The sequence below is a fragment of the Sarcophilus harrisii genome, chromosome 2 (genome assembly GCF_902635505.1).
Source record: "Sarcophilus harrisii chromosome 2, mSarHar1.11, whole genome shotgun sequence".
NCBI lineage: Eukaryota > Metazoa > Chordata > Mammalia > Dasyuromorphia > Dasyuridae > Sarcophilus > Sarcophilus harrisii.
In genome coordinates, this window is record NC_045427.1 from 420,252,164 (window position 1) to 420,279,893 (window position 27,730).

Consider the following 27,730-nt stretch of genomic DNA (forward strand, 5'->3'; position numbering starts at 1 on the left):
CCTGCCTTTCTCAGACTTTGCTCCAAGGAAGTTAGCTGAAGCTGTGAGCTGAAGGCCCCACCAATTAAACAGCATTTGCCACAGTAATTCTCTCTATCTCTCTGTCTCTGTCTTTCTCTTTTCTGTCTCTGTCTGTCCATGTGTCTTTTTCTCTCTTTCTCTCTCACTTACTCTCTCTCTATGTGTGTGTGTGTGTTTGTATGTATACACTCCCTGAAAAAAAAGAAATTACCTGGGGCTCACTTTGACTCCATTTAGCCCTTTATATTTTGACCACAGTTTTCTTTCTCATGAAACAAAAATCATCAGCTTTTGACATTCATTAAGCTTTTTAATAAGAAAGGTTTTACAAAAGGGTGACTTAGTTTGTTCACTGGCTCTTACCTTGAATCTCTTAAACATATGAACATATGTGTGAACATATGAATGGTAGAGATGTAGACTGTGCCTCTAGATTGACTCTCTGTAAAAAGATGTGACAGCTATATTCCACATGATGGGATGGCTCTATTTTACAGAACATTTAGAAACAGTACGAGAAGTTGAATGTTATACCAGAAATCATGTTGCTAGCTTAGGGACTCTGGGGAAGATGTCTGTCCTTCTATGATTAAAAATAATAGCTCACATTTTATAGTACTTGGTAAGGCTTACCAAACCATTTCCTGAATAATTAGCAACCTTGTGGGGGTAAATTGAACAAGCATTTTTATATAGCATATATATACAAGCATATATACAGAGGGCAAGAGAATTCAGAGGGTATTAGGATTTTGCATATAATCATATCCTATTAAGTATCAGATCCATAATTCAAAGGCAACTCTTCAATCTCCAAATCTCATGTTCTTTCTGCAGTATAGGTATTCTTAACCTTTATGTATGTGTGTGTATGTGTATATTATGGAACCCTCTGGCAGTCTGGTAAAACCTAGACTCCTCATTATCTATTGCTTACATTCATAAATGAGGAAATGCTAAGTTTCAATTAAAGGTTAGGGAAAATTAAAGTGCCATTCAAATTCATGAGCCCCTTATAATCAATCCACGGACAATAAATTCCAAGTGAAGATTTGGCTCTTAAGAATCATTCATCCTTTGAAAAAGTTAGCTCCTTGATAAGGTATGAACTCACCTACCTTTATCACCCAGTTAAAGATCATTGATTGAGTTCAGTTTATAAACTTGGCCTTCATCCTTGAACCTGACCTTTACAAGTACAGGAGACAAGGATCGAGGGACAGAAAGCAAGAGGTACATATCTTATAGTGGGTAAGAGAGAAATAAAATTGGAAGAGACAGAAAGCTTCTTCCCTATTTTTTAGGCCAAGGGCAAAATTTCAAAATAAATAAAATTGTCTTTCTACCCCCTCCCAGTTCTGTTTCCAAACCATTCTACTACTACCTGATGATTACCTAATGCTGACTTTACCCATGTGTAACATGACCCTATCTGGTCTACTTTACTTCTTATATGGTTTCTTTGTTTCAAAATGACTACCTTTGCCTCTTTCTGAGTCCAAACCAAAATTCTTAGTTCTGTTGTATAGCTGATAACATCTGTATGTTGGAGAAGAAGTTCACACTAAAGAATGAATGACTGAAGGTCCCACAACTTTTTATTTGGGAGAAGGGATTTGGGGCTTTAAGAGAAGACATTTATTAATCCAATAAAATCTCAAATAAAGATATTTCAGGCTTATTGGGAAGGATCCCAAGATCCTTTGAGTCTAAAATTGGGTGTGATAGAAATAGTCAATTAAGACAGGTCAATTTGTAAGTCATTCTTGTAAAGCAGAATTTGTCTATATTTGGAAATTTAGCTAGAGACAAGTATATGGCAAGAAAACCAAAGGGAACAAAATAAGTAACAGCTTACAGCTTTTTTTAGAACCTCAGGTCATGGAAATTGGAAAGACTATTTGAGTGAATATTAAGCATTTATTGACTTGGGCAAAGGTAAACACCAGAGTTTCAACCTCAAACAAATATTGACTAAGGTACAGTCAAAGTCAATATTTACCTGCTGAGCCTATAAATTATTATATTATTATTAGTGTTTGTTAAATGGCAGTAGTCTATTTAGGACTCTGTACTTCAGTACCTGCTTAAGGGGAGCATGTTGCCTATGAGAGGAACTTTGCCTCTTTAGGACTCAGTTTTCTTATCTTTAAAATGAGAGTATTGGACTAGATTATCTCTAAGGTCCTTACCCATTCTAAATATTATAATCCAAAGATAAGAAATATGGAATTGGAGAACCAATGCCACTTAAGAGAATTTTGGTATTTTGTTAGCCCCCAACATCTAGATTTGAAGGTCCAAGGAACCTGGCCCAAGTTGAAGCCCTTTTACTTTCATGCTTTGTGGACCTTACACAAAATATTAAACCCCAGTATCCTCAACTGCAAAATGGGGATAATAGTTCTAGTACTACCCACCTCACAGACAGTTTTGCAGCATGATTCAACTTCAAAGAAAACTGAATTTGTCATCAGAGAACCTGGATTCAAATCCTCACTTTTTCCTCTTTACAGCCTCTGTGATTTAGAGCAAGTCTCTTCACTCTTATGGGCTTCAGTTTCCTCATCTGTAAATTGAGGAAAGAAGAAACCATGGCTTGAGATCCCTTCAACACTAGATTTATTATTTTAAATCTTGTGACCTTAAGTATACTTAAATCTCACTAATCCCTTTCCTCATAATAGCACCATGAATATATCATATATACAAGTATAGTTGTCCCATTTTGTTGTGATAGTGCTAGTTGAATCACTTCAATCCTTTCTGACTCTTGGCAACCCCATTTGGTGTTTTCTTGGCAAAGATACTACAGTGGTTTGCCATTTCCTTTTCCAACTCATTTTGCAGATGAGGAAACTGAGGCACAAAGGGTGAAATAGCTTGCCCAGAGTCACATAGCTGTATCTGAAACCACATTTGAACTCAACTCTTTCCATCTTCAGGACTGTCACTGTACCCATTTTACAGAAGAGGAAACTATGACTCAGAGAGAATTGAATGATTTTTTTTTTTTTTTTGCTCAAGGTCATCCCAGCAAGTGATTGGTAGAGCTAGAAATGTGAATCCAGGTCTTCTGGGCTTTTAGGAGCTGATTCTCATTATCCTATGGGCATAATCCAATCCAGACCCTGCCCTTCAGGCACTACAAAGAACCAGGGAGTCTGCTGTCCTGGATCATATAATACAACCACAAGTTTTACCCAAGGCCAGGAGTTTAGGCTGCTCTGGTTATGGTGGGCTTCGTGGGGGAAGGATTAAGGGCATGATACAGGGGAACTGACAGCAACTGTTTGACTCGAAGTTTCATGAGTTGAACTGTAGCCCCAAAGATTATTTAAAAGGCAATTGGAAGGTTAGAGATCTGGGCCAAGTTCTTGTTCCCTTGGTGCCCCTGAGCTAGCAGAGTTGCATAATTAAGACTCATAAGTACAAACTATATGAGGATTATTGAAAGGATTTGGGGATGTTTCACTTGGAGAAAAATTAAGGTGGGTGGGGGAAGATGAAAACTGCCTTCAAGTTTTTGAAAGTCTATCCCACAAAAGAGAGCCTTAGACTCGTTTGGCTTAGCTCCAGAAGGAAGAAGTGGGAACAATGGGTGACAGTAGCAAAAACACAAATTTAAGCTTGAGTTCAAGGACATATTTCCTAATGACTGGAGCCAACAAAAAATGGAATGAGCTGCTTTAAGAGGCAGTGAGTTCCCTGAAACTGGAGGTCTCCAAGCAAAAGCTAGATGATGACCTATGAGCTGTGTTGTAGTACTTAGACATGAGTTGTTCATGGCCTCTGAGGCCCCTTATGATTCTGAGCTTCTATGATTTAGGCTAGATTATTCCTGGAGTGGAGTGATTCTAGCAGTTATAATGTATCCAATACCTTTATTTCTTTCATGCAGGGATGGATTGTCTTGGGAAAAAGCCTCCAAAAATTATAAAATCCCAATGTATTAAAAAAAAAAACTTGATCAGTATTGAAACCAAATAGTTAATGTCTTGTCTGTTTTGGTATTTTGTTAGCCCCCAAAATGTTAGTCTTTTTTATTACAGCTCTGTGAGCAGGGGTCTGATAGCTTAGAGGATGAAGGAGGAACTATAAGCTTTGAAAAACCTTGATACTGAAAATCCTTCCCACATATCCTAATAATACATCAAAAAGGTGGGTTTTGGGGCTTTTTATGTGTGTTTTTTTAAAGAGCATTTATCCTTGGGAACAAAAGAGAAGGTACAAGCTTAATTTATCACTTTGCCAGGCTCAGCAGACACTGTTTTGGTATGCTAGCATCCCTTAATGAAGACAACTGCCATCAATTAAATGAACAAACCGTTTAGGTTGATAGCAGAGGTGTTGGCCCAGACACCACCTGCTAATTTGCAGAGAGCTAAGGCATTAAGAACTGGGAGGAGGAGATTAGCCTTCTTCCCTAAGCATTGTTCTTTGGGAGCAGAGCATGAGTAGGCTCCAAGGCACACTCTTCATTAAGCACAAACTTCATCCTTTCAGTTGGCAGCCAGTTTCATCAGTGACAACTTCTCCTTCACAATCTGACTACCCCTTGCAAAGTCCCGGGTTCTTTTCTCCGATTCACATCCACTGGAGAGCCTCTCTCCAGAAATCTTTGCTCCCTCGAGATCAGAGATGGGACTTGCCCTCTTGGGTCAATTCTAGCTGTGTGTGTCTGTAGGAGACTCCGAGATTCACTCAACAGATTAGAGAGGTGGGATTCTAGCATTACTGCTGGTAGGAAAGTTGGGTATCATAATCTTGTTCAGTATTCTGGAGCAGTGAATAAAGTGGTAGGCTTCAAATCATAGACCTGAGTTCAAAGTAGCTTCAGATAACTAACTAACTGTCTCTCCTGTGACTAGGTATATCACCCCCATTTGCCTTAGCTTCTTCATCTATAAAATGGGGTTAATAATAGCATCTACCCCAAGGACTGTTGTTAGGATCAAGTGAGATATTATTTGTAAAGTGCTTAGCACAGTGCCTGGCACGAAGTAGGCACTTTATAAATGTTATCTGGTTTTTACAAAATCACATGACTTCCACAATACTGTCTCAGGGTTCAGATCAGATCACCAGTGCCAAAAATGTCTCTGCTGTTAGTTGTTATCTCATCGTTTCCACGGGTACGTTAACTTCAAAGAAGATGTCTTAGTAGAGATAGCTAAGTGACTACCTGCATACCCCCAGATGCTCCCTCTGGCTCCCATGGTGCTTGACAGCTATACCTGCTGTTGTGATTTTTGTGGTGAGTGGGGCCTTCAAAGAGTTCAAAGAGGTTTGGTTACTTTCTGCTTGTCTTTTATATTTTGGCTTTTGTGAATATAACATGTTGACCAAAAACAAAACCAAAAAATGAAAAGAGCCATAGATCAAAACTACAATGATAAGCTTAGGAACACAATGAGGAAGCCGGGGCTATTACCCACAATTTGTTAGACCAGTTTAATTATAAAGAACATTGATCCTTGACTATCTTACATGGTGCTTTTAGTTATTGAGCTTCTTGGTCTGATGAAACTTTCCAAATGAATCATTCTAAAAAAGAAAGGATCTTTACAAACTTAGCAGGCTTTTAGTCAAAGGTTGAAATTCAGAGCAGCTGGGAGGAAGGGAAGGGGAACATAGATGCTTTGAACAATAATAGACAAATCTTTTCTCCCTTCTTCAAACTACAGTAGCCTTGACCCTTCACTGATAATGCACTAAATAAATAGCCATCAGGATTCAGACTCAGGCTTCTTGATTCAGAGATTGTGCTGGTTACCCTGAACTATATTCAGCCTGTCTCTTTTCACCATTTTGAACATAGCAAATGCTCTTGAAGTACTAACAAACAGGGGAAGGGATGGTGACAAATTTGAGAGGTGTGAGAGGAGAGCTAGCAGGAATTTAAGGGTACCAGAATGATATGGTGATGGTGACTGGCTTGGGTGGAATCGGCTCCCTCCTCAGTTGACTTATCTCAGAAAGTAAAAAGCTGATAACAGAAGAAGTGTTAATATGCTGAATGAAATAACCCCAAATAGGTTTACCAAATGTTAAAAAGTTTCCCTGATTGAATTAGGAGAGATTAGCATTGACTGGCAGAAAATTGACCCCCATCCCAGTGACTTAGAAAGCCAAACTTGCCAGTCCTGGGATATTAGTCAGGGAACAATTTTGTGGACTTTGATGCAAAAGTATGGGAGTGGGAAGAGAATATTCCACCGCTACCCCCTATCAGTTACAGTTTCTTGCAAGTAGAGCTACCATCCAGCAGGAGATATTAAATCTAGCAGGCCAGGGAGTATGGCCTCCAGCAGCACGGAAGAGGGAACTAGCTCTGGCAGTTAAGAATTGAGCTCCAAAGAGTAAGGAGCCCAGAAAGCCCAGCTGAACAAGCACCCAGGCAGATGCTGCACCCTGCACTCAGCACGCAGCATGCGGACAGACTCCAAGGTAGAAAAGACATCTTTAGAGGGCTCTAAATATGGGAGGTGACCTTAGGGTCCAGTGCCAGAACACTCTTACATTGGTGCCCATGTCTTTTTTGGGGGGAGAGGAGGTTATTTTGTAGGTATTCTTCCTAAAAGGCCATCTTAGTAAATGTTTTTGCTTTGTTGTAACTGTATTTATCGACTCACTAGTGAGAGTTTAATCATTCTAGGAAGACAGACCCAAAGAGTATCTTTAAATGTGGGAAAAGTCACTCCCATCCCCCCACCTAACCTGCAAACTTCTAAGTGCTGAACTGGGGAGGTAGCCCAGAGAGAACACTACAGTGTCCTGTGCTGAGAGGACTGAGGATATGTAGGCTGAAGAGCAAAAAAAGTTAGGAGGGACATGTTAACTTTTAAAATACCTAAAAGGGTATAATGTAAAAAAAAAAAAACAATTAAACCCGGTGTGCTGATTCTTGGAGGTAGGACTGTAATTGGTGGCTATGAGTTACAGGTGTCTAAGTAGCCAGTACCTGACACACAGTAGGCATGTAAATGCTCGTTGACTGACTCACTTGCTGACAAAGGGTCATCTCATTTCAAAGGAGAGCTTTCTACCAATTAGCTACCTAAAAATGGAAAGGGCTCCCTAGTAAGACAGTGAATTTCCTATCACCAGAGATATTGAAATAGACATCTGTCAGGAAGATTGTAAATGAGTTTCTTGCTCTGGATAGGAGATAGGACTAGATGACCTTTAAGTGTCTCTGTTCATCTCAACATCCCCAACAGATCTGAGATCTCAACAATGATGCAGATAATAGCTCATCTGTGTCTGCCCCTCCCATGTGACCCTGGTAGAGGCCCTCCATAAGTTTTCCACAGGAGACCCACTGAGGGCCTTCTTGAGTTCTCTTGCTGTTCCAAGGAGAAGGAGAAAGAGGGGGAGAAGGAGAGAAGAAGGAGAGATGGAGAGGAGAGGGAGAGAGAAAGAGAAAGGGAAAGGGAGAGAGAAAAGGAGGGAGAGAGGAAGAAGAAAAGGGAGGTGGAGAGAGAAAGGAAAAGGAAGAGAAGGAGAAAGGAAGAGAGAGAGAAGAGAAAGAAAGAGGGAGAGAGAGGGAAAGAGAGAGAGAAGGAGAGGGAGAGGGTAAAGGAGAGAGGAGAGAGGGAAAAGGGAGAGATGAAGAGAGAGAGAGAGAAAGGGAGAGAGAGACAGAGACAGAGAGAGACAAAGAGATAGAGACAGAGACAGAGAGAGAGAGAGAAAGGGAGGGAGAGAGGGAGCAGGAAAGAGGGAGAGGGAAAGAAGGAAAAGAAAAAGAAGAGGGGAGGATGGAGAGGGAGAGATGGAGAGGGAGAGGAAAAATCAAGGGAGAGAGGGAGAAAAGAAGAGAAAGAGAGAAGAGGAAGAGAGAGAGGGAGAGAGAGACAGAAAGTGAGAAAGAAGGCGAGGGAGGGAAAAGGGGAGGGAGAAGGAGAAAGGGAAGAGGGAGAGGGAGAGAGAAAGGAAGAGAGTAAGGGAGAGGGAAAGAGGAAAAAGGAAAGGAGAGGGAGAGGCAGAGTGAGAGTGGGAGAGAGAGAGAGGGAAACATAGAGGAAGAGGAAGAAAGATGGAGGAGAGAGGGAGAGGGAAAGGGGGAGGGAAAGGGAAGCAGGTAGAAAGGAGGGAGAGGGAGAGAGGAAGGGAGAGGGAAAGGGGGAAAGGGAGAGGGAGAGAAGGAAAAGAAAAGGGAGAGGGAGAGACAGAGAAGGAAAGACAAAGGGAGAGAGAAAGGAACAGAGAGAAGAGGAAGATAGAGGAAGGGAGAGGAGAGGATAAAGGAGAGAGAGGAGAGGTAGAAAGAAAGAGGAGAGGGAGAAAGAGAGAGGGAAATGAGGGAGAGAGGAAGAGGGAGAAAGGGGGAGAAAAGGAGAAAGAGAGGGAGAGGGAGAGACATAGAGGGAGAACGGGAGAGAGAGAGACAAAAAGGGAAAGACAGAGGAAGAGGGAGAAAGATAGTGAGGGAGAGGAAAAGAGAGGGGAGAGGAAAAGGAAGGAGGGAGAGGGAGAGAGAGGGAGGAGGGAAGAAGAGGGAGAGAGAAAAGAAGAGGAAAAGGGGGAAAAGGAGAGGGAGAGAAGGAGAGAGGGGAGGAGAGGGACAGGGGAAAGAGAGAGAGAAAGGGAGAAGGAGAGAGGGAGAGGGAGAGAGATGAGGGAGGGAGAGAGAAGGGGAAGGAAAGGGAGAGAGGGGGGAGGGAGAAAAGGAGAGGGAAAGAGGGAGAGAAGAGTGGGGAGAGAGGGAAAGAAGAAGGTGAGAAAGAGAGATGAAGAGGAAGAGAGGGAAAGAGGAAGAGAGAGGGGGAAGGAGAAAGGGAGAAAGGAAGAGGAGAGAGGGGGGAAGAGGAAGGGGAGAAAGAGAGAGATGAAGAGGAAAAGAGGAAGAGAGGGAGGAAAGGAGAAAGGGAGAGAGGAAGAGGGAGAGATGGGGGAGGGGAAGGTGAGAGGGGGGAGGGAGAGGGAAAGGGAGAGGAAAAGAGGAAGGGAGAGGGAGAAAGGAAAGGAGAGGGAGAGAGGAAAGAGAGGGGGAGAGGGAGGGAAAAGGAGAAGGAGAGGGGGAGGGGAAAATAGAGAGGGAGAGGAAGAAGGAGAAGGAGAAAGACCTGAAGTTAGGGAGTTCAAATCTAATCTCAGATACTTTCTAACTCTTTGACCCTGAGCAAGTTTTTAAATTTCTGTCTGCCTCAGTTTCCTCATTTGTAAAATAGGGATAACAATAACACCTAACTTCCAGGCTTGTTGAGAATTTAAAATGAAATAATGTTTGTAAAGCACTTTGCACACCTTAAAGTGTTATATTAATGCTAACTATTGTTATTTTAAAATCACATTCTAAAAGTGTATAGCAGATTGTCCAAGGCCTATTTTTCTAAGAGACTTCAGAATACAGTCTTTGAATAAGTTCTTTTACAAGGAATTATGTTTCTAATAGCTTTGAAAATGTCAGAGAAACTGCCAGAGGTTAAAGAAATATTCATGACGTGAGGAAATTGAAAACCAAAAATATCTTGATGAATAACCAAATAACGAGAACTAGAATAAGCCCACAGACAGAAAAGCTATTGATTGTACTTCTCTCATCATTTCAAGGGTCTGAAACTTCTTATTGTTGTTCAGTCATTTCAGTTTTGTCTGATTCTCTGTGACCCCATTTAGGATTTTCTTCTCAAAGATAATGGAGTGGTTTGCCGTTTCCTTCTCCAGCTCATTTTACAGATGAGGAAACTGAGGCAAACAGGATTAAGGGACTTGCTCAGGGTCAGTTAGTGTCTGAGGTGGAATTTGAATTCAGTTCTTCCTAGTTACAAATCCTTAGCTTAATCCACTATTTGACAATGTTTCCCCCCCCAAAAAAAAAAACCTGAGAAGAAAAGGCCAAAAATGCCTTTATAGAATATATCTTGATCAACCAGAATTTCCAGAAAAAGGGTAATTCTTTTTAAATTAGATTTTCTGATCAACTGAGGTTCATTGGGTCTTTTTCAAAGCTAAACATTAGTAGCAGCTAGGTAGTAGAGGGGACAGTAGGTTTATAAGCAAGAAAGAGAAAAGACCCCATCTGTGACTAAATACCCTGGTTCAAAACTGTCTAATTAGACAGACTTTCTTGTTGAGATTCTCAGAATGCCTGAATTTCACCAAGAATTTGACAGAATCTTTCTCAATATCATGTTGGACAAGATGTTGGTGTGGGTTTGATAATATAGTTAAGTTCAGAAACTAATTGAATAGCTAAATCCAAAGAATAATCTTTAATAGATTAAGGACTCCTGGGGTGGGAGGTGGGAGATGTGTCTAATAGAGGGCCCCAGGGCTCTGTCAGTAACTTCATTAATGTCAATATTTTTGACTTTGTCTTGCTGTCAAGTTCACCTAATTCTCAGATGACTTAAAGCTGGAAGGAGGAGTTAATATGTTGAATAACAGATTCAGGGTCAAAAAGATTCCTAAGTCTAGAGGGATGGGTTGACTCTAATAAAATAAAATTGAACAGTCACAAATGTAATAGTATGAATGTAAAGGCTCAAGAAATCAATGGAGAAAGGAAACAAGGAAGGAAACAATGTCAAAAGTGGCCTTTCAGACCACTGCCTACATTTCAGATCTGCCCACATAGGGAGATAGAACAAAAGCATCTAATTATTTTGATTCTGTTTTTTTAAAGTCTGGGGAGGGGGAGGATTAGGCAGGATCATTTCTTTGCTCTATATGCTTATCTTAATGGTTATTAGATTTATAATAAAGATGCTTTCTAAATGAACTATATAAGCTAAAGAGGGGGAGCACAAGAGACACATGACCAGAAATAGTGGCTGAGTGGGAAAAACCCTAGGGGGTTTTAGTGACTACAAGTTCAGTATGAGTCAGCAGTAAAATGAGCTAATAGGAATATTAAGCTGCCTTAACAAAAGCCTTGGGGGAGGGGGGAAAGCCAAAGTAATAACAATGGATCCTTTGCCCTGATTGAAAAAAAAATATATATATATATTATATATAAATGTGTATTTATATATAATATATATAGCCATATATATTATAGATAATATAATATAGATATATTTATATATATACACTAAGTATTTATATATAAATAATATATAATTTTAGAAAGAATATGGGCAAGCCAGGATGAAGTGACTCAAAAAAATCTCCTAGGAAGATTGCTTAAAGAAACTGAGACTATATAGATTAAAGAAGAGATTGGGGAGGGAGGGCATGAACAATGTCTTTGATTATCTGGAAGACTGTCATGCAGAAAGAAAAAAAGGTTGGTCTTGTTCTGTGTCACCCTAGGGGGCAGAACTCAGGGGTGTGTATGCACATGTCTTATAAAGGGCAAAAATGCCTTGGTTTTTATTACTTTAATTAAAACATGAATGAAGAGCTGTAGATTCTATTAAATTGTCTTTTCCTTACTCTGGTGTGAAGACACTAACTGATATGATTACCATGAAGATTACAAACTATCAAAGTGAAAAAAAAGAGAGCTTTTTGCAAGTATTTCAAATTAAACCTTCAAACTTCACACTTTAAGAATAATTATAGTTGTATTACTGGAAAGTGATTCATGAATTCTGAATAAATATAGACCCTTAAAGGGAAATGTTCCAGGACCTTAGTTTTCGTTCCAATCTGATGAAATTTGGTATCATTTTGCAGCTGTAGAATAAAATGGAGGGGGGAAATACCCCTATGTACATAGAGTGTATTGAGTATATGTCAGATAGAACTAATGAGATTTTTTTCCATCAGCCCTGAGCACGCACACAGACAAATGGAACAGCCTTTTCCATTCTCTGTAATAGAAAACGGCTCAGGAGAAGGCAGAATGATCTTACCGCACCCAAGTCTTCGTGGTAGCCTGCTTGTTAAATAATATATTTTAAGTTCCAATATCTAGGCTGCTAAATGTTTGAAGCAACATTAATGGGCCCATCAGAGAGAAAAGCTATCTGGGAAAATTTAAAGGAGGCCTTCATTTGGAATATATTAGTATTCCCCTCGGCCTTTAATAAAGATAATACTTTTCACACAATGCAGTGAATGTTTACAGCAGACAATTTCGTTTCCTTCCAACAATTATGAGAGAAATTGAATCTCAGGAAATGTTCGTTTTCTCTAAAATTAGAAGTAACAATAAAGATATCCCTGAAAGGTTATGGGCAGCAGAGAGAATGGCTATTTGTCTTTCAGAGACAATCAGGGCATAGATTTTAAGAACTTTGGATGGGTTGAAATATAGCTTCCTCTTTTTCTGGTTTTACCTGGGGAAGGTGTTTCTCTGCATTGCCCTTCTCCCCAACACACACACAGACACCTCATCTAGGAAAGTTGGGGTCTGTAATATGGAATTCCACAGGGTTAATTTAATTCTCATTATTTTTACTACAATGAAAAGGATACAAAAGTCAAGTAAACCCATCCCAATACAAGAGTCTTTCCCAGAATAGCAGTCCACTCCTCCTTGCATCAGGTTAAGATTTTAGTATCATAAATCTAATCTCTAGATTCTTAACCTTTTCTTGCTATTGTTGTTAAGTCTGGTGAAGCCAGAAATGACCCTTTCTAAGAATCATTTTTAAAAATTCATAATTGAAGGAAATTCTAAATATCAGAGATTAGTAAAAAATAAAAGTGTAATTTTGATCCCTTAAAATCCATCCATGGAATGGATGTAAAGAATGTCTGATCTAGAATAGAGGGGATTTTAGAGGCCATCTAGTCCAGCCCCAACATGAGGAAACTGAGACCCCACTGAAGTTAAATATCTTGCCCAAGAACCCATAAATAGCCAGGCTTGGATTTGAATCCAGGCCCTTTGACTCCTAGTTGAGTGTTTTTTCCTCTGTACTCCACCAGCTTATTGTTGATCAACTTGTGCTACATGCAAGGTTCCTCCTGTGATTCCAGTCATCCTAGCATATTACCCAGAATCAGATAAAGTCAAATAAAAAGAATGCTAAACTTTAGAAGACCAGAGACCTGGGTTTTAGTCATAATAATAAATAATTGGTTACTAACTCCCATATGGCTATGCCCTTTCTGCTTCTCCTTTCTCATCTGCAAAGTGACAGGTTTAGATGGAATGATGTCTAAGGTCCTTTCCATTTTCCCTTCAGCTCCCCTATTCTAAATCTAATTCTCTTCCAGCTCCCCTATTCTATGTTTAATATTCCTTTTAGCAGGGTACTTCTGCATTCTAAGCTATCACTCAGCTCTCATATTTCATTCAGCTCTGTCTTACAGTTTCTGACATACAGGATTTTTAAGTCTCCCTCTCCCCCAGTTCTCTATGTTTACACGATCATACATATATGTTCAAAGATCTCTACAGTCTTTTTTCAGCTTTAATATTCCAAGTTTCTAAAGTATACGCCAGTTCTGAAATTCTGTATCCTAAGGTGCCTTTCAATTCTCATATTCAGCATTCTGAAGTCTCTCCTGACCGAGGTCTAGTGTTCTAGGGTCCCTTCAAGTACTGACATCTTAGGGTCCCGTGATCACCAAAGATGAGTTTGTTGTTGTGATTGTTGTTCAATCATGTCAATTGTGTCCAATTGTGACTCTATAAATCACATTAACCACGAAGTTTTCTTGGCAAAGATATATTGGAATGGTTTGCCTTTTCCTTTTCCAGTGGATTAAGGTAAACAGGTTAAAGCGACAGCTAGTGATGTTTGAGATTAGATTTAAATTCAGGTCTTCCTTACTCCAGATCCAGTACTTTATCCCCTGAACCATATAGAGGTAACTCTACTAATTTCTAAAATCATCTCCAAGAACTACCCCTCACAAGAGAATTTTCATGGAAAGAGGGACTCTAGAGCTGGTCTAGGGATAATCAGGAGTGCTCTTTGATACCCTGTTCTGAGTTGCTGACTTTGAGCCAGCCCCATTCATTATGAAACCTTTTCCCTCATCTTTTAAAAGATAATAACTTGATTATAGGAATTATCTCCAGCACAGAGGTAGTAAGCGTTTTGTGCCAGGGTGGATGTTTTCCAAGACCATAATGCCCAATTTATGGGCACTCTTATCAATATACTATTATCTTCTATATCCAGATCAATCAACAAGCATTTATTAAATGTTTTATTATGTTTGAGGAACAATGCTAAGTTCTAGGGTTACAAATAACAAAAGACAAAATTAAATCAATCTCTAACCTCAGAAAGGTCATCTTCTAATGGGATATAATATGTACACATACTAGAATCTTCACTATATATGCAAAATTAATTGCAATGCAATATACATGGGCAAAATGAACATAAAGTGATTTAAGGAGGGTATGCTCCAGTATCTCCGGGACAGAAGTAAGAATGACTTCATGAAAAATGTGGTATTTAAGTTGAGTCTTGAGGGAAAAATAGAGATTTTAGATCATAGAAGTGAAGAGGGGGTGCATTCCAGATATTTGAAGACCATTGCAAAGACATGAAGATGGGAGATGGTGCAATCACTGTCTTTGAAACTATGAATAAACCAAAATGGCTGTATGAACAATGTAAAGGAGGAAAATAAAGTGTAAGAAGTAGGAAGGTCCAGGTGTGAAGAGCTTAAAGTCCAAACAGAAGAGTTTATAATTGACAATAGGAAGCAACTGAAGTCTGAGAGAAGAATGTGGCAGGGGAGGTGATATTCTCTGACCTGTGTTGGGAAAATATGCACCAGGCGCTGTGCTAAGTAGTGGGGATCTAAAAACAAAAGTAAAGTAGTCTCTTGCTTCAAAGAGCTTATCTTCTAATGGGAAAGCCAACATGTACGTGTATAACTATATATAAAACATACAAAATGAATACAAGATAGTTGGGGAGGGTTACTTGCTGCTGCAAGTGAAGGAAGCCAAGATTCCAAGAGGCAGAGGGGAGGAAAGAGCGCATTCTAGCCATGGGAAACTCAGAGAGTCATTCAGTCAACTCAGAGAGTACATTCTAATCACAGGGGACAATCAATTCAGAGGCCTCAGCCCTTAATTGCACAAAAACCAAGAACCCAAAGAGATCTTTCTTCTCATGTAAGGCATTTCTCATAGGCAACTAAGTGGCCCAGAAGATAGAGCACTCACCTGGTGTTAGAAAGATGCATCTTTCTGAGTCTTAATATAACCTCAGACACTAGCTGTGGTGACACTGAGTAAGTCACTTAACCCTGTGTGCCTCAGTTTCCTCATCTGTAAAATGAGTTGGAGAAGGAAATGGCAAACCAGTCCAGTATCTTTGCCAAGAAAACCCCAAGTAGAGTCATGAAGAGTTGGACACGACTGAAAAACAACTGCAAACAACATGTACAGCTTTATAAGACCATCATCTGACAGGTCATTCTAGGGTTTGTAATGGCATAGGAAGAGGACACTGGGAAAATGTAGACACTTGCATTAGACTTTAGTATAGCAGACTTCTAAAATAAAAACTTTTTGAAAAATGTGATCTCATGGCCAGAAAAATTAAGAGTAAATGTGATTTAAGCTGAGAGGCTCCAGTAGATAAAATTATGATAATTTCATCACAATTTATGGGGGGGGGCAGTAAAGGAAGCATTGGGGAAAGGAAGAATATGCCTACCTATCCCCAAAGCCTTTTGATGAGCTCTACTTGAAAAAAGAAAAAGAGGGAGGGTGTGTCACCAAAGACCAATGCAAAAGGTCCTGACTTGTGCAGGTCAGAGGAGATTTACACACACATTCACACACACACACACACACATATATATATATATGTATACCTATATACATGTATCCACACATATGAATACATATATATATATTTGAAAACTTTAAAGAAACTATATAAATATTAGTATTTCCAATTAGCTACTATTCTAAGCCAAAAAAACAAGGGATAAGCTCTGTTGTTTGGGGCAGTTGGTATCATATTAATGGGTCTTCTACAATACGGAGAATAATACTTCACTGGAAAGGATAGAACAAGTTAAGAAGAGTAAGAAGAGCAGATATAGTTAAGAAGGAATCAAAACTCAAGAAAAGTTAAGAATTGATAAGACTTGTCCCTTAAAAAGGAATCCAGATCTCCAGAGCAGATAGATTATATTCCTAGACAGTGAAAGAATTTAAAAACCATAGTCATGAAAGCTTTGAGAAATAGAGAATAAGAGGGGGCAGAACATTGGAAATGGACAAATGTTGACCAGATTTTCCAAAGGGAAAATGAAAGCTAGATTAAGGTTCATGTCTTTTGCTAGCAGACTTTTAAGATAGGTATTTGCTGTGTACCAAGCACTGTGCTAATGGTTGGGATACAAAGAAAGACAAAAACAATCCCTTCCTTCAAGGAGCTCTTGTTCTAATGAAAGATATAACACCCAAGTAAATGTGTACAAACAAGATATATACAGAACAAATGGGAAGTCATCTCAGAGGGAGGGTACCAGCAAATGGAGAGGAAGCCCTGTAATCATAAAGACTGATCAGCCTCCTCAGCACAAGGCACAAGTTTTATACCTAAGTAAGGGTGCATATCACCAAATACCCGCTCCCTTTCTTCTCCAATGTCACTGGCTGTCTGACCTGCCAGTCAAAATCAGAACCACCAGAAACAGTTTCAGTTGATGATTACTTTGAACTGATGCCGATTGATAGCTCAGTTGGCCAATGAATGAGGAGGTAATGACTAAATAAATGTAATTGTCTATTCTACCCCAAAAAAGGGTGATGCAAAAGTTGTTTTGATGCTCCAGGAGAACATAAGGGGTTGAAGCCTTTTCCAGCTCTGACAGACTCTGAGTCTGTGAAACATGGCCAGTGGAAGAGCCTTCCTCCCTGAGGCCTCAGTCTAGCCCCTCTCCTACCTTGGAAATAACTGGGTCTTGAGGGAAGGTGGAACTCAAGCTGCAGGCCTTGCAGGGCCCAAATACCCCATGCAGTTAAGGTCCAAGGAGGCAAGCCTGGATGCCTCGCATGTCAGAGGGAAAAGAAAAGATCTGAGTCTTCTCATGAGGGTTTCCTATGTGGTTTCTGAAACCCTGAGATGCCCTGATTCCATGCTGATATCGTCAGGAATGGGTAACACAGGCTTCCTGGTGGAGGAAAAAAAACGGGGAGTTTGTGATCAGTTAGGACAAGAAACCATCTTTTACCTCTTTCTTCCTTCCTTCATTCCTTCCTTCCTTCCTTCCTTCCTCCCTCCCTCCTTCCCTTGCTCCCTCCTCCCTTCCTCCCTCCTCCTTCCTTTCTCCCTCCCTTTTTCTTTCCTTCCTTCCTTCTTTCATTCCTTTCCTCCTTCCCTCCTTCCTCCCTTCCACCCTCCCTCCCCTCCCTTTATTCCTCCCTCTCTCCCTCTCTCCCTCTCTTTCTCTCTTCCTTCTTCCTTCCTTCCTTCCTTCCTTTCTTCCTTCCTTCCTTCCTTCCTTTCTTCCTTCTTCCCTTCTTTCTTTCTTTCCTTTCTTTTTTCTTACTATTACTCCTTACTGTTTTCTTCCTTTTTCTTTTTTCTTTCTTTCTTTCTTTCTTTCTTTCTTTCTTTCTTTCTTTCTTTCTTTCTTTCTTTCTTTCCTTCCTTCCTTCCTTCTTTCTTTTTCATTTCTTCCTTCCTACCTTTCTTTTTCATTTCTTCCTTCCTACCTTTCTTTTTTTTTTTATTCCTTCTTTCTTTTTGCATGGATTTACTGAGAGCAATTCATTGAACTTATTTCTTCCTTTTTGTTCTAGTCACTACAATGAAGATATAGATTTTAAATTCCTTACACATAGAATTGGACTAAATAAAACTAAGAACTTCTAAATATTAGAGCTCTCTCAATATGGAATTCATGACCATACAGAAGAGTGAGCACCCTCTCACTGGAAGTGTTCAAGCAGAACATGTCAGGGATGCTTTGAAAGGACCTGGTGATATCTAAGATCTTGTTCAACTCTAAGATTTTAAAATTCTATGTATAAATCATATTTTCTTGCAAATTTCTCCCTTGCTATTTTGCAAAGGAAAACACATGATTTGTTTTCTATATTCACTTTTCTCTTTTCTCCTCCCCTCTCCTCAATGCTATGTTTGTTGGGAAATAACAGAAGATGCCCTGAAGATGTAGTCAAAGCAATCAGCCAAAAGCAAAGAACTCAGTTTGTTAAAAATTAAAGAAATTGGGGTTCAGCTAAATAGTTAACCTTTAACAAAGGTTAAAAGTCAGGAGAACCTGAGTTCAAATGTGATCTCAGACATTTAACAGGTACTAGCAGTGTGACCCTGGGTAAGTCACTTAACCCTAATTGCTTCACGCTTCACACACACACACACAAATAGTAAAGGTATTTAAAAAGGTAGAATACCGGTAAAAAGGTAGAATAAAATACTATACATATTATCGGACAATTGATTGCTGGTTAGTTTTGCTAACCTGTTTTTTTTTCTTTCTTTTTTCTTTTTTTGCTCTAATGTATATCTCTCAGAAAGGAGAAGAGGAAGGGGCATATTTGGAAATGAAAGTGATAAAAAAATAAGATATCGGTCATTTTTTAATTCTTGAAAAACATTTTTAAAATAATAAAGGAAGGCATAAATGAAGCCTATTTCATCTCTACAAGAGAAAAGAAATGGCAGCATGTAACTATTATAATTTCTAAACCTTCCAAATTCTACATGGGAGAAATTCTGTAGTCAGCCTGTGGGCACAGCAGCCACCATGAGGTCAGGTCACTGGCCTAGCTCTTTGTCTAGGAACCAGTTCAGTGAATCGGGAAGTCAGTATGGGATGACAGAAAGAGAGTGCATTTAGTTTCCAAGGACCTGGGTTCAATCTTCCCCCTTAGGCAGATCATTTAGTTTCTCTGGGCCTCAGTTCTCTTATCTGTAAACTGTGGGAATTAAGTTAGGTCACCCCCAAGATCCCTTCTTGTTCTAAATCTGTTATTTCACAATCACCTCTGTCCACATCCAGCCTAGCATGTTTTCCTAGCATCAAATGAGAACCTTTTGAGCCTCCTCATCCATCCCTCTCCTTTTAGATTTGAAGACTCAGGGCTGCTACCAGTTTGCCTTATAGCTGGCTTCTGGGTAGTCAGGGGGAATCATTCTTTCCCCCTCTATTGTCCTCCTCCTTCAAACAAAGTATTGGAATGGAGTTGATAGGGGAGAGGAGGATCAGAGAGTAGACCCAACAAAAGGTTAAAAGCAGATAAGGCGCCCAAAGGATTGTGGGAGCTCAGCATCAAAAAGGAGGTGGATTTAGGGGCATGGAAGTTACATCTTTTCCAGCAGGTGGCAAGACAGGTTAAAAATGCAGCCTGAGAAATGTCAGGGCAAAAAAGGTCCATCTCAGTTACACCCAGAGAGTTGGGTTATTTCTATCTGGTGAAAATTAGATCATTTTAGAAGTTGAAATTCAGAAGAAGCCATTGGAGCAATCTCACCTTAAAAATGTCATCCCCAGAAAAGCCTGGAGTGAATGTAAAATCAGTCAGTCATGCCCTAAACAATTTCCAGCCCATTGAAGTTGGGTTTTTTCCCTTTTTGAAAATACTTCAACACATTTACTGAAGGAATGACCATTTCTTCTAGAATTGCATTGATTTATATGTAACAAATAAACTATTATGTAGACCAATCAAAGTAACAACACAGCAATAACCTTGTAAACACAGAAAACAGAACCAAAGGTTTGGGTGTAAAATGGGAGGGGGGCTAGTTCCCATTAATTGAGTACTTCTATGGGGGCCTGATTGCTAGCTGATTTTAAATTCAAGAAGCATAAAGACTTAGAGAAGGAAAATGTGTCCCATAGTGCAGTAGAAGGAATACAGAACCTGAAATCTTAGGTTCTGGAGAGAGTCCTGGCCCTACCCTTGAATATCTGTGTGATCTTGGGCAAGCTGTCACTCCTTGGATTTCAGTCTTTTCATCTGCAAAATAGTTGGACTAAATGACTTTTAAGGTTCCTTGAAGCTCTAAATTTGTGTGTGTGTGTATGTATGTATGTGTGTATATTCTGGTTATACTTGCACATTTTTTATACACATTTCTTTATGAATCATGTTGGGAGAGAAAAATCAGAACAAAAGAGAAAAAACACAGGAGAGAAAAAAACAGAAGAAAAAGAAAAAAAAACGAACAGCATATGTTCTAGATTCTTTTAGGAAACGTGAAGGGAAAGGTTCATGGGAAAGTCTTTTTGGATTAATGGGTTCATATTTTCCAGTAATCACTCCCTAAACTAATAAGACAAAATTTAATAAGGAGAAATGTGAAGTCTTGCCTTGATATTCAAAAAATCTACTGTACAAGTGTAGAATGGGAAATGATTTGGGGGAAAGGGAGAGAAAACCCTTGTTTTGCAGTAGTTCCTCCGAGAAGATGGAAAGACCTTGGTTAACTATAGAGCTGACATTAGTCAGCAAGGAGACTTTGCTGCTGAAACAATCAGTGTGGTCTTGAAATGATAAGAAGGTCTAGACAGAAGATGGTGTCTTGCCCTTTTCTGCCCTGTCAGACTCAGTCTACAATAGTGTGCTCAAGGTTGAGATCGTGTCCAAATGAGGGCAACTGGAGACAATAAAACAAAGATTTGGTGGAGACAGTGGGCATGTTTATTCTGGAGAAGAGAAAACTCAGGAGAGCTATAATAGCAGTTTTTAGATATGTGAAGGGCTGGTAGATGGAAGAGAAAATCGACTTGCTGTGTAACTGCAGAGAGAGTAAGGCTCAGCGAGCCAGAGTTGCACAGAGGCAGATTTTGACTCAGGAGAAGGAAATATGATCAGTCTCTTAAATGAAATTTTACTTGTACCTTTTGTTTTTACATTACATTCATTTCCATACTTCCTTCCTCCCCTATCATCACCATCAAGCCCTCCTTTGTAACAAAGAAAAACAGTGTTTTTTTTTTAAAAGTCTTCTGCACTATCCCAGTCTGACAATGTATCCAACATTCTGTACCCATAGCCCTCCACATCTCTAACAAAAGCGTCTGTAGGAGGAAATCTTCTAACAAACCTCTCCAGCAGTGCACACAAGCTGCCCCGGGAAAGAGTGAGTCTCTTGTCATTGTAAATATATTTTGTAATAAAAAAAAAGTTCTTAACATTTCTTGTATTATAAATCCCTTTGGAAGTCTGGTAAAGCCTATGGACCCATTCTCAGACTAATGGCTTTTAAGTAATTGAAGGAAATGCTAAATTTCAGCTAAAGGTTAATGAAAATAAGGATATCATGTTTTTCCACCCACGTTCATAAATCTGCTCATGGACCCACTGGGAATCTGGGGATCCCACATTAAGGATTCCTATTTCATGGTTTAATGGAAAGAGAATTAGATTAGCTATCAGACTTCATACTCCAGCTCTGCTGGTCATTAACTGTATGACAATGGGTGAGTCATTTCAATTCTCTGGCCCTCCACTTCTTCGTCCATAACATGAGGGGACTGGCCTAAATGACCTCCTGGACCGTGTACGGCACCAGAACTCTGCTAGCAAGAAGAAGCTGCTTACTTGTTGGAGATTCCAGACTGGGAAGGGACATAGGGCTCTGTGACTTTGGAGGTCAGTGCAGTTCTTGATCCTTGGTGATTCTCCCTCAGTCTTTCCTTGTTAAGAAGAGGGATTTCCCGTTATATAAACAGGCATCCCTCTCTCTTCTTCGTGTGCCTTCACAATACAGTCATTCTTTCTGGAAAGCATTAGCAAGGAACCTGATCTAGAGCTCAGGACTCACTCCAGCGGGTGGCTGAGGAGGCCCTGCCATCAGCTCATGGATGTAGACTTATCTTGGCTCCAGTTTTGTTTGTCCAGTTCATCTGATCCAACCCGTCAATCCTGCTGGTCTGCCATTTAAGATGTTCTGCTGAGCCCATTTGTAGGGCTGAGCATCTGCAACCTGAAGTTGCTGGGTATAGTCTCATCAGGGGATGCAGAGGAGCAACCGAAAGCCTGGCAGCCATCATCGTGCCTTTTCCATCCTCCTTAGGAGGTAGTTTGCTCCTTTTCCTCCTTCCCACAACAAAATATGCAACCCCCTTCCCCCAAAGTATCCCTCTTTCTTCCCATCCATGTCCAAGAGTTCCCTTGACAGAATAATTTATAGAGAAGCTACTACGTATCAGACATTTGTGCTAAATACATTGCAAATATTATCTCATTTGATTCTCACAACAACAATCCTGAGAGGTTGAGGCTATTATTACCCCATTTTACAGATGAGGAAACTGAGGCAGACAGAAGAAAAGTGATTTTCCAGGGGCACACCGCTAGCAAGTATCTGAAACCAGGTCCAAAATTCTGGTCTTCCTGACTCCAAGCTTAGGGCTCTATCCACTGTGCCACCTAACTGCCTCTTGCCCCAAATACAGGATAATCCCCTTTGTGTTAAGTATCTTTCCTATATTAAAGTAGAAAGTGGAAAGCTAAGGGTGGAAGCATTGAAAAAATGGCTTTTCTAAAACTGACTGGTAGGGAAGAGAAAATAAAACTATAAAAATCAGACCCATGGGCTACCACAGCCTGACATTCAAGGCTAGCCAGGCTCCAAGTCAGATGAAGAGCTGCTCCTGCCCTCAGCTTAAAGTAGGAGAGAAGGGATTTGAGAAGGATTTCCATGCAAAATATTTAAAGGAAAAGTTTTGATGCCTTTTAGGATATGCGCTTCTAGAAAGGAAAAATCGATTTTTATTCATTTGTAAATTTTTTTTTAATGTACACAAGCTCTTTGAGAACAAGGACTATCTTGCTTTTCTATTTATGTCCTTAGCACTTAGCAGTCCTTTGCATATATAAAATGCTTTATAAATGCTTTTTCACTAGTTTATTCATTAAAAGAGCATTTATTAAGTGCCTACTATATACCAGCCATTTGACTAAAGACTGGAGATACCAAAACCTACATGAAATATACCTTGCTCATTCTATGAAGGAAACGACACATACATTTGTGCGTCTGCAATCTGGAAAATTCACCAGTGTGGGACAGTACCTTTCCTCACTGGAGGGGGATGGGTGGATCTCTACAGTTTACATCCGTGTTTATGGCCTCCCTGCTAGTTTTATGCTTTATTACTGACAACTCACATTGCAGTTGAGATTTAAGATTTACAAGATACTTTATTCACAACTACTCTGTGAGATGGGCAGTCTGAGTTTCATTGTCCCCATTTGTCAAGAGAAGAAATTGATACTCATATACTCGGGGTGAATAACTTGCCAGGGGTTATATTAAAAGAGAGAGAGAGAGAAAGAGAGAGAGAGAGAGAGAGAGAGAGAGAGAGAGAGAGAGAGAGAGAGATGGATGCAGCTGAGTGTCCCAAACAGGCTTAATTGACTTGCCCAGAATCACACTGCTGTTATATAGCTGAAGCTGAATTTGAACATAGGTCTTCCTGATCTGGGAAGGTAGGGGGTGCAGTGGATAGAGTCCTGGGCTGAGATGAGGAAGAGGGAACTTCTCGAGTTTAAATCCTGCCTCAGACACTTTCTAGCTCTGTGACCCTGGGAAAGGCACTTAATCTTGCTTGCCTTGGGTCCTCATCTGTCAAATGAACTGGAGAAGGATCCTTGCCAGGAAAACCCCAAATGGGGCCATGGAGAGGCAGACCTGACTAAACAACAGCAACACAGTGTAAGCAGAAGGAACAGCATCTTAAATTCGAACCCAGCTCTTCCGAGTACAAAATCTGATGCTCTCACCCCTCTGCAATCCTTGTCCTTCGCCCAGGCTCTGTGCTGCCCGGGGAGTCAGGGCCCCCTCCTGCAATGAAGCTCTGCAAGGGGGAGATAACCAACAGTAATGTCTGGAGTTTTACATCTTGTCACTCAATTACAGCCCGAGGAAAACCACCCCTACTGAAGCCCAGTGAAAAATAGCTAGGGGTGTGACTCACTACCACTTGTGTCAATGGGACCAGCCCTTAGCTGCCTGCACAATTTATTAATACTTCATGGGAGGAAAAAAATTATTTTAATCTCATAATGGATGATGAGCTGTGAAATTGCTTTGGTAGCAGCTGGACACCCTGGGGGAGGTGCTCATTCAGCTCCATTATACCAGCTTTCTCCGAGATCCTCTGGGCTGCTCGTGCTAAACAGACATGTCAAAGCCAGGCAAAGGGAAACCAGAGAACAGAGTTTTTCTTTTAGGATAAATCTTAATGTATATTTGGGCCCATTGTTTCAAAACTTAAACATGCATGCACACACATACAGACATGCATGTATTTGTACACACATACATACGTGGTGGTATTGTGAAGCTGAGGAAAGCATTCCCAGAGAGATAGAATAGATGGGGAACGAGCACTGAGCTGAGAGTCCAAACATCTGGATTTTCATCGCAACTCTCACCAGCTGTGGGACCTAAGGCGTATTTAACTCTCTGAGTCTAAGTATCTTACCTATGAAATGAGCATAATAATATTCCCTCACAGCACTATTTTGAGGAAAAATGAGATAAAAGGAGTAAAGTTGTGCAATTTGAATGTGGTGTATAAAAAAGTGCACAATAAATTTCACATACACAACATTCATTTCCCATCTCCATGTCTTTGAACGGGTTATCTCCCATGGAATATGTCCCCTTCTCAGCTCTGCTTCACAGAACTCTTAGCTTCCTTCAGGTGACACTTTTTGCAGGAACTCAGTCTAAATCCAATCCCTGGCACAAAGCCAGTGTTTAATAAATGCTTGTGGTTTAATTGATAGAAACTTCTCTAGGCCAGTTTCCTCATAGAGGATAAAATACTGAGTTGGACTAGGTGTCACCGTGTCACATGACTATCAAAGGGCTCACTGGTAGACTATACAGTTCAGAGTTTGAGCCTGGGGGGGTGAGGCTGGGAAGTGGGAGATGCCAGAAGGACAAACACTTCCCTCCACTTTTTTCTGTGTCTCTAGAAAATCTTACCGTGTCTCATCTCCAAAGACCATGAGGTTTTCAGAAAGTAACAAAGGGCCGCTCACATCCCATCAAATTTCTTCATAGGGGCTCAAAACATTGTACAGACGTCAGGCTTGCAAATGTGTTGGGAAGAGGAGGCAAAGATTCACTTACTGGAGGTGTGCTTTTCAGGCCCCCAGGGGACCACTTAGTGTATTCCTGACCTGCAATTCGCCAAGTGCTTTGAGCTGAGCACAGGTATTATATTCATCCAAAGCACTGGGTATTCTGAGTGAAAGGTTATAATTAATTGGTCTGACTCGCCCCTTGGTGGAGAGCTTGGTGCAGCCTTCCATCTAAGGTGTGTGGAAGGGAAGTGAAAGAAGTGAAAGGGGAGGATGAATCTAGGCCCTGAAGGTGGAACGAGGAATCCGGAGGATTCTATTTCTTTTCTCTGAGCCAGTTTCCTTTTCACTAAAACTAGAGGGTTAGGCTTGAGGATCCTTGGATTTGCTTCCAGCTTTGAGTTGTGTAGCCCTGGGAAATACAACACAGCCAGAGAAGTTACCACAAACAGGACAGACTAGGATGTAGTGCCTCTGAAGGACTAACTGGTCTTCAAGACCCTTTCTGACTGTGGAACAATAATCTCTCTCTGTATCTTTACGTAGCTTTATATCTCTATATATTTCTATCTATATCTTTTTTTATCAACATCTAGATTTCTCTATCAATATTTAAATCTCTATATTTCTATTGCTATCTCTATCATCTTTCTCTCTCTATATATATACACATATATAACACTATTGCTATCTATATTTCTGTTTATATCTATCTCTATCAATATCTAGCTATGTTTTTATTGTTGTCTATATCTCTATATGTGTATATCTCTACAGTGCTATCATTATCTCTTGATATCAATAGCTCTCTTATCTATTTATCAATATCTATATCTTTATAAATATATCACTGCATATATCTATATTTCTCCATTGCTATCGATATCACTATCAATATCTATATCTCTATATGTTGCTATATCTATCAATATTGATAGTTATCAATAATTAGATCTCTCTATAAGTATATAAATAAATGTATTTATACCCACATTTCTCTGTTGTTTATATCTTTCTATCAATATCTAGATCTCTCTAGCTCTATAAATCTCCCTTTCTCTGTATATCTCCATCATTATCTATGTTGATATCTAACTCTACATAAATCTATAGCTGTGTCCATCTATCTTTATAACTATATATCTATCTAGATCTGTATTCCTTTATCTAATACTCTATATCTATGGATAGCCTGGTGGCCCAGGAGCCAGGAAAATCCAAGTTCAAATACAATACAGACATTTACTAGCTGTCATTTAATTTCTGCCTCAATTTCCTCAACTGCAAAATGGGGATAATAATACTACCTATCTCCCAGGGTTGTTGTTAGGGTGAAATGAGATAATAATTGTAAAGTACTTAGCATAAAGTAAGTATCTGGCATAAAGTAAGCTCTATGTAATTGTTAGCTGTTATTATTTTCTCTATCTTTATTTATCTCTCTATATAAAGATATATGTAGAGCTTTATCTGTCTATCATCTTATTGATCCCTAGATATTTACATATTATTTATCCCATTAAAATGTGATCTCTTTAAGAGTTTTGTATGATTTTTGTTTTTCGTCCCAGATTATTTTTACCTTCTTTCTAAATCCGATTTTTCTTATGTAGCAAGACAATAGTATAAATATGTATACATATATTGTATTTAACATATACTGTAACATATTTAACATGTATGGGACTACCTGCCATCTGGGGGAAGGGGTGGGGGGAAGGAGGGGAAAAGTCAAAACAGAAGTTTTTGCAGGGGTCAATGTTGAAAAATTACCCATGCGTATGTTTTGTCAATAAGAAGCTATTTTTAAAGAGCTTTGTATGCCTATTACTGATTGGTGCCTGGCACATAATAAATGCTTATTCAGTTTTTGTTGACTGACTTGGCTTTGGTATCAGAGGATCTGGGTTCAGATTCCAGCTTATTTACTGCACCTCACTTTTCTTTATTTGGACTTCCATTTCCTCTTCTATAAAATGGTTTAGACTAGATGCCCTCTTGGACATGTCAGCTATAAAAACAATGGTCCTGAAGTCTCATCTCATCAAATCTAATCAAATAAGGAAGACCTCACAGGAACTAGTGAACCGAACACTGATCCAATTCTTTGAGCACCAGACTAGGGAGGTTTTTTGATCTGTTCACTATGTACTTTCCTAAATAATCTATGGAGGGAAAGGGGAAAGGACAGGAGCAGGGAGGGATAGAAATACGTGTCCTTGCAGATAACATTATATCACTTGCTATAATTGGTGGATTGTGCACAAAGTTTCCAGATGCATTTAGGGGGGATGTTCACACATCTCTGAGTAATCATGCACAAAGGGAGATAAAACTCTTGAACCCTTGGACATGTAGTCACAGATTCTCAGAAGAAGAAGGCACCCATCTCAGAGGCCATCTAGTCTAATCTTTACATAATGCCTCACAAGTGTTTGCTTTGATTTTCCTTGAAGATCTCTAGTGAAGCTCACTAGCTTCTAAGGCAGATTATTCCACCTTTGTACAATTCCATTGTTGGGAAACTTTTGTTAAACGTAGCTAGGTAGGTGGGCCAGGGTTGTTTGTTTTGTTTAATTGTTTTACAAATGAAGCTATAATGTTAAAATTCTAAATGAAAACCAAATTAGTGACTCACTTTTTAAATTTAATGAAAGAACTATTTGAAACGAATTGCATTATTTGAGAAGTATTGAATATTTAGTTATGTTTTTTCTGATTTTAATTTGAAAGGATACCTCTTCTAGTAGACTTGGTGTCAGGAGGCCAGGGTTCAAGTTTCAATTCTACCAAGGACTTACTGTG

The 27,730-nt window shown here is 39.7% G+C and overlaps 1 protein-coding gene across 5 annotated transcripts in view; it reads left to right on the top strand.

Annotated features, from left to right (window-relative positions):
* Positions 1–27,730, top strand: part of TOX2 (TOX high mobility group box family member 2) — a 298,324-nt gene that overhangs the window by 148,964 nt on the left and 121,630 nt on the right. For 2 of the 5 annotated variants that reach the window (XM_031953845.1, XM_031953842.1), the window contains exon 3: positions 20,880–20,966. The exons of the other annotated variants lie outside the window; for them this stretch is intronic. In XM_031953845.1, the coding sequence (XP_031809705.1) occupies positions 20,880–20,966 (87 nt within the window). The remainder of the gene's footprint in view (positions 1–20,879; positions 20,967–27,730) is intronic. 5 annotated transcript variants of the gene reach the window in all.